This window comes from Cricetulus griseus, chromosome 5, assembly GCF_003668045.3.
Source record: "Cricetulus griseus strain 17A/GY chromosome 5, alternate assembly CriGri-PICRH-1.0, whole genome shotgun sequence".
NCBI classification, from domain to species: domain Eukaryota; kingdom Metazoa; phylum Chordata; class Mammalia; order Rodentia; family Cricetidae; genus Cricetulus; species Cricetulus griseus.
This window is the reverse complement of record NC_048598.1, coordinates 98,403,904-98,419,885: the sequence shown is the minus strand read 5'-3', so window position 1 is coordinate 98,419,885 and position 15,982 is coordinate 98,403,904. Positions and strand designations below refer to the sequence as shown.

At 40.0% G+C, this 15,982-nt stretch overlaps 1 protein-coding gene across 2 annotated transcripts in view; it reads right to left on the bottom strand.

Annotated features, from left to right (window-relative positions):
• LOC107980260 (zinc finger protein 883) overlaps positions 1 to 15,982 on the bottom strand; it is a 28,741-nt gene that overhangs the window by 6,761 nt on the left and 5,998 nt on the right. The window contains exons 3-8 of one of the 2 annotated variants that reach the window (XM_035445969.1): positions 13,719 to 13,845; positions 13,472 to 13,529; positions 10,171 to 12,064; positions 5,434 to 5,541; positions 1,108 to 1,319; positions 15 to 164 (exon numbers count right to left, since the gene is read on the bottom strand). In XM_035445969.1, the coding sequence (XP_035301860.1) occupies positions 10,348 to 12,064; positions 13,472 to 13,529; positions 13,719 to 13,845 (1,902 nt within the window). In that variant the 3' untranslated portion in view covers positions 15 to 164; positions 1,108 to 1,319; positions 5,434 to 5,541; positions 10,171 to 10,347. Of the gene's footprint in view, positions 1 to 14; positions 165 to 197; positions 423 to 1,107; positions 1,320 to 5,433; positions 5,542 to 10,170; positions 12,065 to 13,471; positions 13,530 to 13,718; positions 13,846 to 15,982 lie in introns of those variants that run through there. The other variant, XM_035445970.1, reaches the window with a different exon arrangement.

The following is a 15,982-nucleotide window of genomic DNA, read 5'->3' as shown; positions in this document are numbered from 1 at the left end:
AAAAGAGCCCATACTCTGTAACAGACAGATGCACAGTCGGGATCTTTGCTTCTCTGGTCCCACCAGCTGTCAAGAGAATCAGCCTGGATGTCCCTCAGCCGGTTTTCAGAAAATGGAGATTCGGCACATGGGCACATTGGAATTCGACTCTGCAATGCAGAAACCTGAAATGAAATTTTCAGGCAAATGGATATAACTCAAGCCCACAAGGTCAAACTCTGTTTCTCGTTTGTGAGGATACTCTCTTTGAACTCGTTACCCATCTGTTCCAAAACTCAACTGAATGTCCGTAGAGACCATGGAGAAGAGAGGGTCCATGAGATCTGTGGGAAGGTGGAGTGTTTCCAGGATAGCAGAATGCATGTCACATGTAAGCAGAGTGGTAAATACACTAGGACGTGAGAGGAAAAAAAATACAAGCTCTGGAAAGAGAAGAGGAGGAAGCCAGAATATGATTTTTTTTTTTCCTTTTTTAGAGGATTGGCCTCAATTACAGTGTTTGCTGAGTCAGCCTGCTGATAAACAGTGCCCAAGTCTCTCTTTAAAAACCAAAGCGGGGCGTTGGTGGCACACACCTTTAATCCCAACACTTGGGAGGCAGAGGCAGGTGGATCTCTGTGAGTTCGAGGCCAGCCTGGTCTACAAGAGCTAGTTTCAGGACAGCCTCCATAGCCACAGAGAAACCCTGTCTCGAAAAACAAAAACAAAAAAAGCAGGCTTGGTGGTAGAACCCTTTAATCCAGAGGCTCAGAGTAAGGTGATCTTTGTGTCCACAGCTAGCCTGGTCAACACAGCGAGTTCCAGGGCTACACTTTGAAAACTCGTTGCCAAAACCAAAGAGGGAAATGACAATATGTTAAATAGTAAATATGAATTAAAAATAAATTAAAAATCAAAGAAGAGAACTTCACCAGGACACAAGATTCAGGGAGAGGGACCCAAGGCTGCCTGCCAGTGGCAAACTTCAGGACCACGTGGGCATTGGTACTGCTGGGCCAGACTCCACCAGGGAAAACTTCAGGTGCTGGTCTCACTGCCACCGCCACCGCCACCGCCACCGCCACTGCCACTGCCACCCGGTGTTCCAGGAGCCCAAGGCGCACTCACCATTTCTGCTTCTCCTGAGTCTAGCTGTCCTCCCAAAATTGCCTGCAGTCAGGAGAACACACAGCCGCCCAAAACAACTCCTCCTTATCCTAACACAGCAGGGAAGGAGGAGGATACAGTTTCCAGGAAGCGCACTATGAATATCCGTGCTCCTCATTGGACAGTTCATTCCTTTCAGTATTGCTGTTCCTGATTGACTCCGCCCTATCAGCCTACAGGATCAAAACATTTGGGGAAAGTTCAAAGAGTCGCAGCGTAGTGACTGCACACTTGAGAAAGGCAAACGTCTATGAATTCAAAGCCATTCAGGGCTACACCATGAAACACAGAACCGGGCAGTGTGGCGGGCATTTTAATCACTCCAGTCCCGAGACCAAGGAGGAAGATCGCTAAACTGAGGCTCGCCTAGTTCAGAGAACTATTTCCAGGGCAGCCAATACTACACACAGAAAGCCTGTCTCGAAAACATCAAAACAAACAAACAAAATAAAAAACAACAGCAACAAAAAACAAATTTTGAAAAACAACATATTATCCTAGCACACTGGAATAAACATATTCTGTTTGGGGATTTCACTACATTGTAAAACAATCTCTTCTGAGATTCTGAGTGCATTTGGCCCCTCCCTGGCATATTCACTGTTCCACATCTGCCTTTTCCACAACAATAGCGCTTTAAGTTTGCTTAAAGGGCTGTGGCACCTGGTGGACAAGTAACTGTCTACATACACACTTGAATGCCAGCACTTGGAGCCATGAGCTGCCAGATCCCTGATTTCAAAACCACCTTGGAGTACAGAGCTGATTATGGCACAGCCATGACCACACAGAGAAACACGGTTTCAAAATCCAAAACAGTTCAGCCTAGCTTAATAGGTAATGGCACCTGATGGCTAAGGAGGCATGGAGAGGTATTTTTCTTCAGCAGTGTAGTCACTAGTAGGTTGCAAATGATGGAGAAGATGGCCACACATTTCTGAATACATCTGTGTACAGTGATATTCATTACAAAAAGAGAGAAAGAAATAGAAATAGGCCCATGAAGAGTCGGGTGTTGGGATCTGAGGCATAGATATGATTAACAAAAATCATTGAGGTGAAGGAAATCCCCAATAAAAAACATATATTTACAGTTTTCTTGGTCTTTAAATAACAAAACAACAAAAATGTATATTAGCATGTCTAAGACACTGGAAAGCAGATCAAACACTTGCCATGTAAATCTGTAGGGTATTTCTGGAAGCACAAAAGACTAAGCTTAGCAAGCTAATCAGTGTGAGTTTGGCTCAGAAAGAGAAAAGTGGGAATACCATCTCACCAAGATACAGCTCTCTGGACTTATATTGAAAACACAAGAGCTAGAAAAAGAACCAGCCTGGATCTCATTCAGTTGATGTCCACACAATGGAGATACAGCACATAAACTCAGTTAGTTCCACTCACCAAAGAAGAAAACTGGAATGAAATTTGCAGCAATGGAAGTAACTGGAAATGTAATTATACTGAGTGGGGTAATCTAAGCCCACAAATTCAAACACTGTGAGTTTCCCTTATACCTGATTCCATCCTTCTCATCGTACCCATTTGTTGCAAAACCAGAGTGAGCGGAGAACAGACGGAGGAGAAGAAAGGACCCATGAGACCTGTTGGTGCTGAGGATGGCCGCATAGGGACAGCGGGATGCATATGGCATGAGTAGAGAGGTGGATGTACTTAGGAATGGGATGCAGAGAATAGGAATGGGAAGAAAAGACAGCGGGGGTGGATTATCAAAGTTCGGGGTTTCGCCAACTCTACTTTGATTTCCAGGACACCCTGAAACACAATCCTCCCTATACATAAAGAAAAAATCTGAGTATGGTCATGGGAGCCTCCAATCCTAGAATTCAAGAGGCAAAGGAGGGTGATGTCTGGATCCAAGCCTATCTTACTAAACACAACAAATTCCAAGGCTACATGAGACCAAATGTCTCCAAAACAATAAAAATGTAATAATTTAAAATTACATGTGCCCTAATATAAAAGTAAGTATACACTAGAGCAATAAGTACAGTATGAATGTAATGTATACTCATGTCCATTTTCAAATCAAAAACACTTTCCCCACGAGTAGAAGGTACACTTAACTTTCCCTAGTTTTCAAAATTGTTAGAAATTTCAAACCAGCTATCAAACGCTAACAGAAAGACAGGTAATGTTAGCATTTTCCCAAAAAATTATAGTTTACCCAATTGACAATCCCAATCCCTTCTGCTTAAAGCAACCTACAACCAGCCAAACAGCAGAAAGAAGTATATTATGTTTCCATTAACCTATTTGACACTCTCAAATGCCTTTTCCCATTCAGCAAAGTTACAAATAGTTTCCAAATTTTCAAATTCTCACCACTCCCAAACACACTTACACAAAATCACTGCAGATAAATAAAATGTGAAGCAAATTAAATGTCTTTCTTCAGACTGGTAATTTTGAGGAACTGCAGAGGAAGCATTGGAAAAATCAGTTGTACATATCCCTTAACCATAAGGAAAAGATAGGGAGGGAGGGAGGGAGGGAGGGGGAGGGAGGGAGGGAGGGAGAGAGGGAGGGAGGCGACACTACATCTTTATGTTTTTGAAGCTACCATGGTGATATACAGTGGCTTCAGTCTCCTGCACTGGCATCATCCTTCCCAAACACTGGAATGTTTGCAAAGCAGTCAGCTGTGCACAAGGCCTGTTCCCATAATCTGTGCCAGGGAAACTACTTTCTCAAGGGGTGAAGAGGCACCTGGAACCTGCACCTGTGCTGAACCTGCAATACTGCCAGGTTGGTGACACTGAGCGCAGACTGTGGAGTGAAGGGACCTGTGTGGACTCATGCCTCACTGGCCACCTTCACATAGAGATATGTCTGTGCTACTTTAGACTTTTTCCTGTCACCACCTGTAGTATTTCATACCTTTCTTAATATGGAAAAGGTACCCTAAGCCAGGCCTGGCAAAAGTAAACAAAGGCTTTTTCATTAGGCTACACCCCTCAATTCCCAACCCTCATCATGTGTGTCTTTCTGTGTGTGTAATGGGGTTTTCTCCCCATTTTTAAATCGATATGGGAGAGGACTGGATTGTTCCTTCTGTAAGAGTGGGTTAAAATCCTCAGTCACAAAGAGACCAGTTGGATGGCTTTTTGCACTGACCATTTCTGAGGCAAAAGTTGAGGTTTTTGAAAAGCTGTGCAAGACTTTCCCTTGGTAATCCCTGTGAAGAGGATCATGGCCCTGGAACTGAATTGTTGCTTGTTTGGTGGTTTACTCTAGGCTGCTTCTTTAAGTAGAAAAAATTGCATAAGGGAGTACTATGCAGTACTTAATCTGCTTTTTTCTATTCCCATGAACTGCTTTAGAGAAAAAAATCAGTATTTTTAATAGTGTTAGAAGCCAGGGATACCCTGTGACCTGAGAGAGCCTGTTTAGTAGGGGTTTGTGTAGGAAATGGGAGGTAAATAGTCCATATGATGGTGATTACTCCACCATTAGAGAGAACAGGCTATGGTAGCATATGTCACACACACACACACACACACACACACACACACACACACACAAACAAATGACAGGGTCCTTGATCCATCAACTGTACACACCATATTAGTCTAGAAAGCTGAGTCATCAGAAAAAGTCACAAGATGTAAATGCACAGAACAGAGAATGAAAGTTGCTCATGTCATACAGTGACTAAACTGTTTCTCTTACTCCAAGAATGGTTTCATTTACCATTGCAGTGACCCAGTTATCCTAACATGTGCTGACTCCTACTGACTATTTAACTGTTTGATGTTTGGGAGGCAGAAGAAATCTTAAAGAGAAAAAGGAATCCTCATTCAAAAGCAGAGGTGTAAAGTTTGCCATCAGGGGCTTACACTGTGGAGCTGGGGGTGGAGCTGGTGGAGAGCCGTTGACTCTGGGAAGGGCAGCTTGGTGTCCTGCAGGCTGCAGGTCCAGGAACAGAGCCATTTCCACCTCACTTCCCAGAGTTCATGTGGCAATGAACAGTACAACTTGTAACATTTCTTGTAATTTCTTCCCTTTACTTATGTACTCTATCTACAAACTCACACAGAGGTGAGAATAAAGGGAGGCAGAGAAATTGGTAACAGGAAAAAACTGGGTTGATGGGGAATATTCTTCTGTGTGTATGTTTCTCTTATTGGTTTGTGAATAAAACACTGATTGTCTGATTGGCCAGGCAGGAAGTGACATAGCTGGGCAGAATCTGGATATAAGCAGGGACAAGCATCATTGAAGGAATCCAAGGTAAGAATCTTATTACTGGCTCTGGATAATTACCATTCTTAGAAAGCAGGCCCCCCTGGGAAGTGATGGTGGCACCCATTCTGGATGAGGTCCTTCTAAATCCATTAAAAGTATCCCTCACAGACATGGCCACAGGCCCATCTGAAAAACAGAGATCATAAACTGGATGGAGTTCTCTCTTCCAAAGTGAGGTTAGTTTGAGGCAAGATAGCTTTAAAAATTAGTCAGCACATCATGACAGCAAACACATTGTGTTCCCTAAGTATAGAGGAAGCACTGAATGCCTTCGACCTGTAACACCATGTTGTTGTTTGGGTGTATATGATTTTAGATTTGACCACTCTATTGGATAACCAATTAAGGGACTCATACCTGATGGATAGTAATTTCTTTCTTAATAGTATTCTACACTTCTTTTTCTAAGGTTGGGACCCCATGAGATCTAGTACTTACCAATGTTAGTATTGCCATTTTAATAATCTCTGAAGGCATATTGTCCACATATTACATTTATTCCTTCTTTATTATACCAGACATCCTGGTATTCTCCTTCTTATAATCATACCACTATTCCAGGATGTTCCCTCAGACTTAGATTCAGGTGCTGTTCTGTAGCTTTAGTAAGTGGGCCTAGGATCCAACCATCAGTTAATCTCTATATCATGAACAAATGTGTCTTCCTGGGATTGTGTGATATCTACAAAGAAATTAAAATAAAGGTGTGGGCTATATTTCTGTGAGTGTACCTGTGGTTAAGAACTCAGGAATTGCGGGCTGGAGAGATGGCTCAGCGGTTAAGAGCACTGACTGTTCTTCCAAGAGGTCCTGCTTTCAATTCCCAGCAACCACATGGTGGCTCACACCACCTTGAATGAGATCTGGTGCCCTCAGCTGGCAAGCAGGCAGAAGAGTAATAAATAAATAAAATCTTTAAAAAAAAAAAAAAACTCAGGAATTAATGCCGGCCTAGTAAAGTGGCAGTGGTAGGATCTCTAAAATCAAGATATGAAAATCCTGATTCATTGATTATGGTTTACTTCCAGGCATGTCATCCACCCTGTTGGGTAGGCCTTGCATCCAATTATACACTTGCTGGCTACCAAAAGACTTGGATGACATTAAAGAACCTATACTGGTATCTTGCCAGGTTGATCACTATTTAGGTTCATAGTGTTGTTTACTTCCATTGGGTGTAATGAGACTCCCTAAGCAATTCAACTTTTGAAAGATACATTTCAAGACACCAGAGGACAGAGCCATGATTATCATGACATGCAATATGACCACAGGCAGGAAAGCCAGCACATTAATGGGAGAGAGGAAAGAGCTTACATAATGATCTGAATGCTGGAGATAGGGAAAAAGAAAGAACTGTAACACTATCAACACTGAAACCTCAAAGAATCCCCAGTAACTAACCCTCTCCAACTATACCGCATCTAATCCTCCACAACTTTTTCACTAACTGGTAACCAAGCATTCAAATATAGAAGCAAATGGGGCCATTCTCATTAAAACTACTACAGATCTCACAGCTTGGGAGTCTATGGCCTGATTCTTACACTTGGCAACTTGTACTGAATCTAATATTAGGGGAGTTAGACTAAATTGAAAGTGGTTTCCAAGTTATATCCAGCTCAACTTTTCCAAGGCTAGCATCCAAATTGTGCAATGGTTCCAGCACTATGACTTACCTTCAACCTCTCAGAGATGATCAAAGGATAGAATAGGACCCTAAATTATTTAGGGAATTATATTTTCTATCACAACTCAAATGCAGACTTCTCATGCTTTATACTAATATTTTTATTAATGTACAGTATTGGGGTTGGAGCTGTCCAAATAAGTAACATACTACATTTAATATAGATATACAAATACACACTCATAGATATATATTGGGTGCATATATCGTTGAGTATGTACAAAATATATGTTCACACCTACATTAGATGTTATGTTAAGTACATATATTATTAAAATGAATTACATATTGTAATTGGTATGATATATAATACACTTTGGATGATTTAAAAGTTTTGGTTTTTACACAATAAACACTTCTTTTTGGCTTTTTCAAGACAGGGTTTCTCTGTGGCTTTGGAGGCTGTACTGGAAACTAGCTCTTGTAGACCAGGCTGGTCTTGAACTCACAGAGATCCACCTGCCTCTGCCTCCCCAGTGCTGGGATTAAAAGTCTGCACCACCAATGCCCAGCCTACAATAAACACTTCTTAAACATTGCCAAACATAGCTATTTCTTCCCTCTCCCTCTCCGGTACTAAGTATCTTCATTTCATCCCTAATTAACATCTGTTCCTCTACAATTTCCACATTTTCCTCCTCTCAAGGCCCTTACAGCTAGTCCCCTCTCTAGCCTATTCCCCAATTACCAATGCAACATTCTTCAGGACCACAGGAAAATTACACTGGAAATGGTAGATGGATTAATCGGGGGAAACAAGTACATTAACCCAGACTCAGAAAGACATTTGCAGGTCTCCACTCCAAAATTTCAGATGTGAGAAGATAGCCCGAAGTAACCACAGAAACCATGTCTTGTCTTCCTAGCAAATACAGAAGGCAAAGTAAATCTCCTGTACAGGAATGGGTCTATATAAATATGCTCAAAGTTTGAATGTACTTCTTTCAAACTGTTTCTAAAATATTTGGAATAAATTCCAGAAAGTATTTAATTTATTGCTGACATGAGATCCAAGTAAATGAAAAAGTTTCACAAATTTTCTCTCATTCAGAATGACACAGCGAGCTGGAGAGATGGCTCACAGGTTAAAAGACCTTTTTCTTCCAGAGATCCTCACTTCAATTGCCAGCAATCACATGGTGGCTCGCAACCATGAGATCTGGTGCCCTCTTCTGGTATGCAGGCTTACATACAGGCAGAGCACTGTACACATAATATGTAAATAATACTTTGAAGAAAATAAAAACCAGCCTTTTCAATGCTTTGAAAAGAAAATTTCTTTGGACTGGATCTGGTTCCTCTGAAAGCCCCCAGGTGTTTATGGGTTTCTTTTCTATAGCTGCAACAAAACACAGTGAGCAAAGCAATGTTTAAATGGAAGTGTTATATTGGACTTGTAGTTACAGAGTGTTGGATGGAGCCTGTGATGGTAGAGCAAACTCGTGCTGCCTGAAACAACTAGAAGCTCGTATGATAATCTACGAACAGGAAGCACAGAGAATATACCATGAACATTAGTGTTTTTCCAAATCTCAAACTTGCACAGAAGGACCTATATTCACCAGGAAGCCATAGTTGTCTTATTAATCCTCAATCTGTCCACCAAGGGAACCAAGTTTCAAAAAGCCTACTGGACCATTATCAAGTGGAACATTGCTAAAAATGTTTTCAAAGCTACCAACCTAGACAAAGTAAAGACTAAGGAATGAACAAAAAACAGCCAAACAAGAAACCAAACCAGGCATTATTGCATATACTGTAATAATTTTAATCCTTCATATAGTAAAAAAGTGGGTCTAACAATGTTTCTTTCCACATTAAAATATCACACTTGTTAATTAAGTCTCCACTCCCACAACATATTATTTACTCATTTGTATTGCTATGTGTGAATTCATTTGGAAGTGTTTATATTACTGTCAGAAGACCTTTTTCAGGAATTGTTTCTCTACTGCCGCCATGTAAGATCCAGGAAGGGAACTGAGAAAATCATGAATTCTGGCAATAAATCATTACTAGCTGATGCATCTCACGGTTCAATCACATTCACCTTTCATACCTCATAATACCAGCAATTTGACCAATGCAGTGTCACATACCTAATGGTGGAGCAAGTTCTACAAACTACACTTTTCACTGTGAGATCATTATATAAGGATGGTGGACACACAAAGTCGGGAAGACATAGCTGAAAATGACAATAACTTCAAACTTAATTTATTTTAAACACTTTGAAGATTTTCCCACATTTATTCCAAAGGCTTTCACCAGTGGAAAAAAATTGCTCAGTGTAATAGGAATTATTGCTGCTAAAGCATTTTCCAAATGGATACCCAAGTCTATAGGATGGATTCTTGAGAACATAATGGAAATAGGAACTGGTGAAGCCTTTGGCAAAAACTTCGATGCATACTTGCATTAAACTTCCTCCCAATGTAAATTCTTGCATTGGGGTTACAGAAACTTGAAGTTCCCAAGGCTTTCTATAATGTTGACATTGAAACAATTGCTCACGAGTGTGAGGTCTTTTATCCTTGATAAAAATAAAAAGAACATGGAAATAGTTTCCCACCTTCTTACAAAGAAAGGCTATCTCTCCAGTGTGAATGTTTTTAGTGCTCTTGTGCCAATTGGAACTATGGAAGGCTTTCCCAAATGCAATGAAACATTAGGCTACTGACTAGAATGAAGCATTTCATGTCTGCTAGTATCACCAGAGTACCTGAAAGCTTTTCTACAATGCTTAAAAGCATAAGGCTTCTCTCCAGAGTGATACGTTCCTTGTCTGTGGTGACTACTGGAGTCATGATTGCTTTTCCAAAATGCTTACATGGACAATGCCTCTCTTTTGAGTGAACTTTTTCATACTTGTAAAGATCACTAGACTGAAAGAACAGTTTCCCACAAACATTGTTTCTCTCCTGTGACAAATGTTATTCAAGTTAGGATGTGAAAGAGTAAATGTTTTTAAGTAACGTTTACATACATAACACTTCTATCTAGTGTGAGTCCTTTCATGATCCTTAAGACAACTGGACTGACTGAAGACTTTTCCAAATACTTACATGCATACGTTTCTCTCCAGTGTACATTCTTTCATGTTTCTCATGACTACTGGAGTCACTGAAGGGTTTTCCACAATGCCTGTATGAATAAGGCTTCTCTTCAGCGTGAGTCCTTTCATGATACCTATGACCATTGAACTGGCTGAAGGCTTTCCCACAATGCCTGAATACATAGCATCAATCCAATGTGAATCCTTGCATGATTCTTATGAGTACTGGAGGTCCTGAAGGCTTTTCTTCAATAGTTACATGCATAAGGTTCTCGGCACTGTGATTTCTTTCATGTTTCTTGTGACTAGTGGAGTCACTGAAAGGTTTTCCACAATACTTACATGCATAAGGCTTCTCTCCAGTGTGCTTTCTTTCATGTTTCTTATGACTAGTGAAGTGCCTAAATGCTTTCCCACAGTGCTTGCAAGCATAAGGTTTCTCTCCATTGTGAATCCTTTCATGTCTCTTCAGACTACTGGAGGTGGTAAATGCTTTGCCACAATGTCTACAACCATAAGGCTTCTCTCCACTGTGAACTCTTTCATGTATGTTCAGAAGACTGGAGGTGGTAAAGGCTTTCCCACAATGTCTACAAGCATAAGGCTTCTCTCCACTATGAATCCTTTCATGATTCTTATGACTACTGAAGTGTCTAAAGGCTTTTCCACAATGCTTACAAGCATAAGGCTTCGCTCCATTGTGAATCCTTTCATGTGTATTCAGGAGACTGGAGGTGGTAAAAGCTTTTCCACAATGTTTACAGGCATATGGTTTCTCTCCACTGTGAATCCTTTCATGTCTGTTCAGATGAAAGGAGGTGGTAAATGATTTTCCACAGTGTCTACAAGCATAAGGATTCTCTCCAGTGTGAATCCTTTCATGTCTGTTAAGAAGACTGGAATAGATAAATGCTTTCCCACAATGCCTACAAGCATAAGGCTTCTCTACACTGTGAATCCTTTCATGAGTATTTAGAGCACTGGAGGAGTTAAATGCTTTCCCACAATGCCTACAAGCATAAGGCTTCTCTCCACTGTGAATCCTTTGATGTCTCTTATGACTACTGAAGTCACTAAAGGATTTTCCACAATGCTTACAATCATAAGGCTTCTCTCCACTGTGAATCCTTTCATGTATGTTAAGATGACTGGAACGCTTAAATGTTTTTCCACAATGTCTACAAACATAAAGCTTCTGTCCAGTGTGAATCCTTTCATGTCTGTGTAGATGACTGGAGCATGTAAAGGTTTTTTGACAATCCTTACAAGCATAAGGCTTCTCTTTTGTATGAGTTACTTTATGCTTCTCAAAACATTTTGCATTTTTAAATGTTTTCCCACAGTGCTTACAAGAGTACCTTTTCTGTGAAATATGACTTTTTTCATGGTTGTAAAGGTCACTGGACTCAATGAAGGCTTCTTCACAGAGCTTACATACAAACTCTTTCACTTCTTTATGGATTCCTTCATCGTTCTGAACAAATGTGTATCCCGTCAAGTCATTTTCATGGAGTGTAACTCCAGGGTGAGCTCTCTCCTGAGGCTGATCCAAACTGAGACTCCTACAAGCTTCATTATATTCTTGACTTTCACAGGGTTTCTCCTGTGGAGAAGTTTCAAGTACCTGAAGTGATTCAGAATGATGGGTATCTTTCCAATGTTCCTGATGTGTAAAAGCTTTAGTCATAGCTTTCTTCCATGCAGATGGTATCCCTGTAGTTTGCTCTCTGAGATACCCATGTGAGGATGAATGACCAAGGATGTTTCTTATATGCAATGGGCTTTGACATACTCTTTCTCCAGGAGGCATGCCTGTGTTGATGACATTCTCTGTAATAGGTTCCTGGGTCTTATCACATTCATGGACACATGCATATCCACAGTCTTTCTCAATCACTTGAATTCTGCAAAAAATGAGAAGAGAATACTGCAGGCAAGGGAAATATTGGAGACGGGCTTGTGTGGACCACTGAAATGACACTTTCTCAGAGGCAACAGAAAACACAGTCACTGTGAAGGAAAATGTGTACCACATGTAAAGACCCTGCCGTATGTAAAGAAATAGAGTGTTGACTTTACTTCTATTAGAATTATGAAGGAGTTGTATCACAGATTTTGGTCTTCAGTAGTCATATTTTGATGACCAGCACTCATGTGAACAGCACCCCAGTTCCTGCTGTTACTCAGGGTCTGAAGGATCTTTTGTTTTCTTCTGCATTTACTAAAGTTCTTATCACAAGACTGGTAATACTAACATAGATACACATATACAGGTAAAGCACAATTAATATGTATAAGGACTGAACATGAAGGCAAAACATCTGCTGTTAGGAGACAATCATTACAATCAAATAAAGTGGTGAAACACTGTGGCATTTTGACATGCAGAATTCTAAGACAGTTTGGTTCCTTAGTTATCAACTACAGGCATCTAGGGCCATCAGAGAATGGGTTCCTCAGAGGTGAAAATGACTCAGATTGGCTTGTAAATGAGTCTGAGGGAGCATTTTACATTCCTGATTGATGAAGGATGCTCACACTATGATGTGCATTGTGGCCATGGGCAAGGGGGCTGGAGCTGTGTAGGAAAGGGATCTGCTGGTTACTTTGGTCAAGATGACACAAATGGGGACACACATCTGAGAGAAGGAACCAGAAAAGAGTCACTGGCTTTTTCAGGTGACACTAGGCTTGTCTGTGAGGGCATTTTCTGGATCTGTGATTGAGAAGGTATACCTCAGCCCACTGTGTGTGGTATCCCCCTAGACAGGTGGGCAAGGGCTGCATAAGGCAGGTAGCTGAGTAAGAGATGAGGAGCACACCGGTAAACAGCATTTCTCCATCTCCTCTGTTTCCATTTCTGCCTACGAGTTCTTTTCCAGCTTGAGTTCCTGCCCTGACTTCCCTTGATGATGAGACTGTCACAAGGATATGGAAGTAAAAATGAGCTCCAACCCAGAATGCTTATTTTTTCTTTATTGTCATAGTAGATGAAAGGAAAAAAACACAGGACTTATGGTCAAACCTCAAAATAATGAATAGGAAGACAGCAAATAATTTTGACGTTTGTATGTAATAAACCACTGATAAAGCTCATTCTGAAGATAATGTTAAATGACACATGTGTGATCATAATATGTCACAAAGTTGAGACACTCAAATATTGAATGGCACAATTCAATGCTCTATTACAGAAATGTGTGTAGAGATTATAATTCACTTAGTTTTCTTTAGACACTTTGATAGGGACTCAGTTGTCCTATAATTTGCAAATATGTGAAATCAATTCTTTTCTTTTGAATACCAATTACCGTGAATTTCTGCTGAAGTCTATGCAGTTCTCTCCAATATTTTCTTCTACTGCTTTTTCTAGAAGAAAATCCAGAGAAAACAGTATGACATATGCATGATCTACATAAATGGTATTATACCCTAGCTGCTTTGACATGGGTTTTCACACTATATTACCAAATATTCACTTCAAGAATTCAAATACCAACAGTACACACAAACACAAGACATGGCTAAATTAACAATGGGAACATGTTGGGATTTTACCTATGGAGATCAGGTTCAAAAATGTCTCCTTCATCACATCTCTGTAGAGCTTCTTTTGAAATGAATTCAACAAAGCCCATTCTCCTGAGTTGAAGTTCACAGCCACATCCTCAAAGGCCACTTTCTCCTAAGGGTGCACATATAAGGGTGGTTAGTTTTAACTGACAGACTGACGAATAAAGAATCATCTAGCATATAAATTTCTGAAAATACCTCCTAATTATCATGTGAAGAGCAGTAACTGAAGAATATCTGTGGGATGCTATCTTCACTACTTAATGTAATAATGGAGCCCCCTGTCTCAATTATTACTCAACTGCCCTTAGGAAACATCATGACCAAGCAACTACTATAAAAGAAAGCATCTTGGGGGACATCACTTACACTTAGAGGGTTAGTCAGTGATTTTCACGGTGGGAAGCAGACAGGCATACAGCTGGAACATAGTCAAAGCAATATATGTTCCAACTTGAGAGCAATATTTTGTGAACTCTATAAGAGCTACTATAGAGGAAAAGGAAACCTAAGACAATCACACATTATTCTCTTCATGATTGTGTGCACTGTGACTAGCAGCTTCACAGTTCTGCATTTTTGAACAGTACATACCCTTCAAGAATGATCTGAAATAAACGCCTTCTGACTACAGTCACTCTTCTGGGTCATTTTTGACAGCCACATAAAAAGACTAATAGAAGCAATGTATATAAAGGCTGAAGAGATGGCTCAATGGTTAAGAACATTCAGCTTTTGTGAAGAAAATGTTAAACTCATGATCAACTTGTAATAGAATTATCCCAAGAAATTAGAGAGATTTTCTTAAAGCTGTCAGGGAGATTTGTTTTCAATTACACTGGAAGTCATGGTGGAAAGAAGAGGTTAAGACCATTGAATAACAAAGTAAGCCTAGGGGGATGAAAATCTCCAAAGACCAATTTCTTGGCGAGGGAGATTATGCTGACATACAAAGGCAATCTCGATATGATGACCATGTATGTCCTGGATTTATGCCACACAGCCGCTCTGAATGTTTGGGATAGAAGTAGGAAAGGAAATTGAGTCATTAGTAAAGTGATGTGGCGCCCAAAGGAAGCTTTTACAAATTTTTCACAAAGCCTGACTTTAAGAGAAAACAGAATGATACAAGATTCCAAAGCTAAATAAATACTAATTGAATCTCTGTCTTTTGAAAATGCTAATTCATAATGCAAAAGGGTAATTATGCCACTACCAGCATGATTAGCACCCTTGGAGGAATGGATCTGAGATACAATCAAATATTCAATCTCATGCCATGATGCATAGGTAGGAGAGATGATTTCCAAATGTTTGAAGAGAAATCAGAATGTCAAGTGTTTCAATTGTGGCAATCAGGGTCACTTAAAAAGGGTTTGTAAGCAAGGCATTTCTAGAAACAATGGCTTTTCTAAGCATAATTCAAACAGAAAGCCTCTCCCTTCTGGATTATGCAGAAGGTGGTACAAAGGCAGGCACTGTACAAGTGAATATAGGTCAACAAGTGACAGTCAAGGTAACCGTATGCCATTGGGAAATTCCATAAGGGGCCTAATGCAGACCATCATGCAAATTCTGTTCTGTAATTTCTTGTAACAGTGGATGAAACTCCTTCACAAAGCAATTAAAGAACATAATACCTATTATGAGAAACCACAGTGCTCTGGATGATAGAAAAGCAATGGAGGAAAGAACAAAATACTCAGGAAAAACCATAAAGCAATTATTTTAGCAAACTACTATAAATGAACAAAGACTAAAATTAAAAGTACAAAAAAGTGACATTGTTATTAATGGTCATATAGATGCAGATGTCACAATTTCACCAGTATCATGGCAATAAAATGCACCTTTTCAAGAGGTGCATGTTCAACTTCTAGGGATTGTAACTTTTTTCACATAAAACAGAGTGCAAGGCAGATTGAATGTAGACAGCTACATCTTCCCTTAATTGACATTTAACCCGAAGATTCCTTCTCAGGATCCCTCAAAAGATGAGGTTAACTCCAGACAGCAAGAAGTAATTTTAAGTATACCACATCCACATTCCCAGGAGGTGGGGTGGGTGGTTTTTGGTCATTTAATGAGTTATGGATATTTGTATTTACTTCAGTCTATTGGTTACAAATTGTTATTAATAACTGTCAGAAAAAAAAGTTGAAAAAGGAGATATGATTCAGAATTCTTGTTTTGAAAAGAAAAAAAGCTGGATATATGAATTATAGCTATGAGTAGATTTAACAATCTAC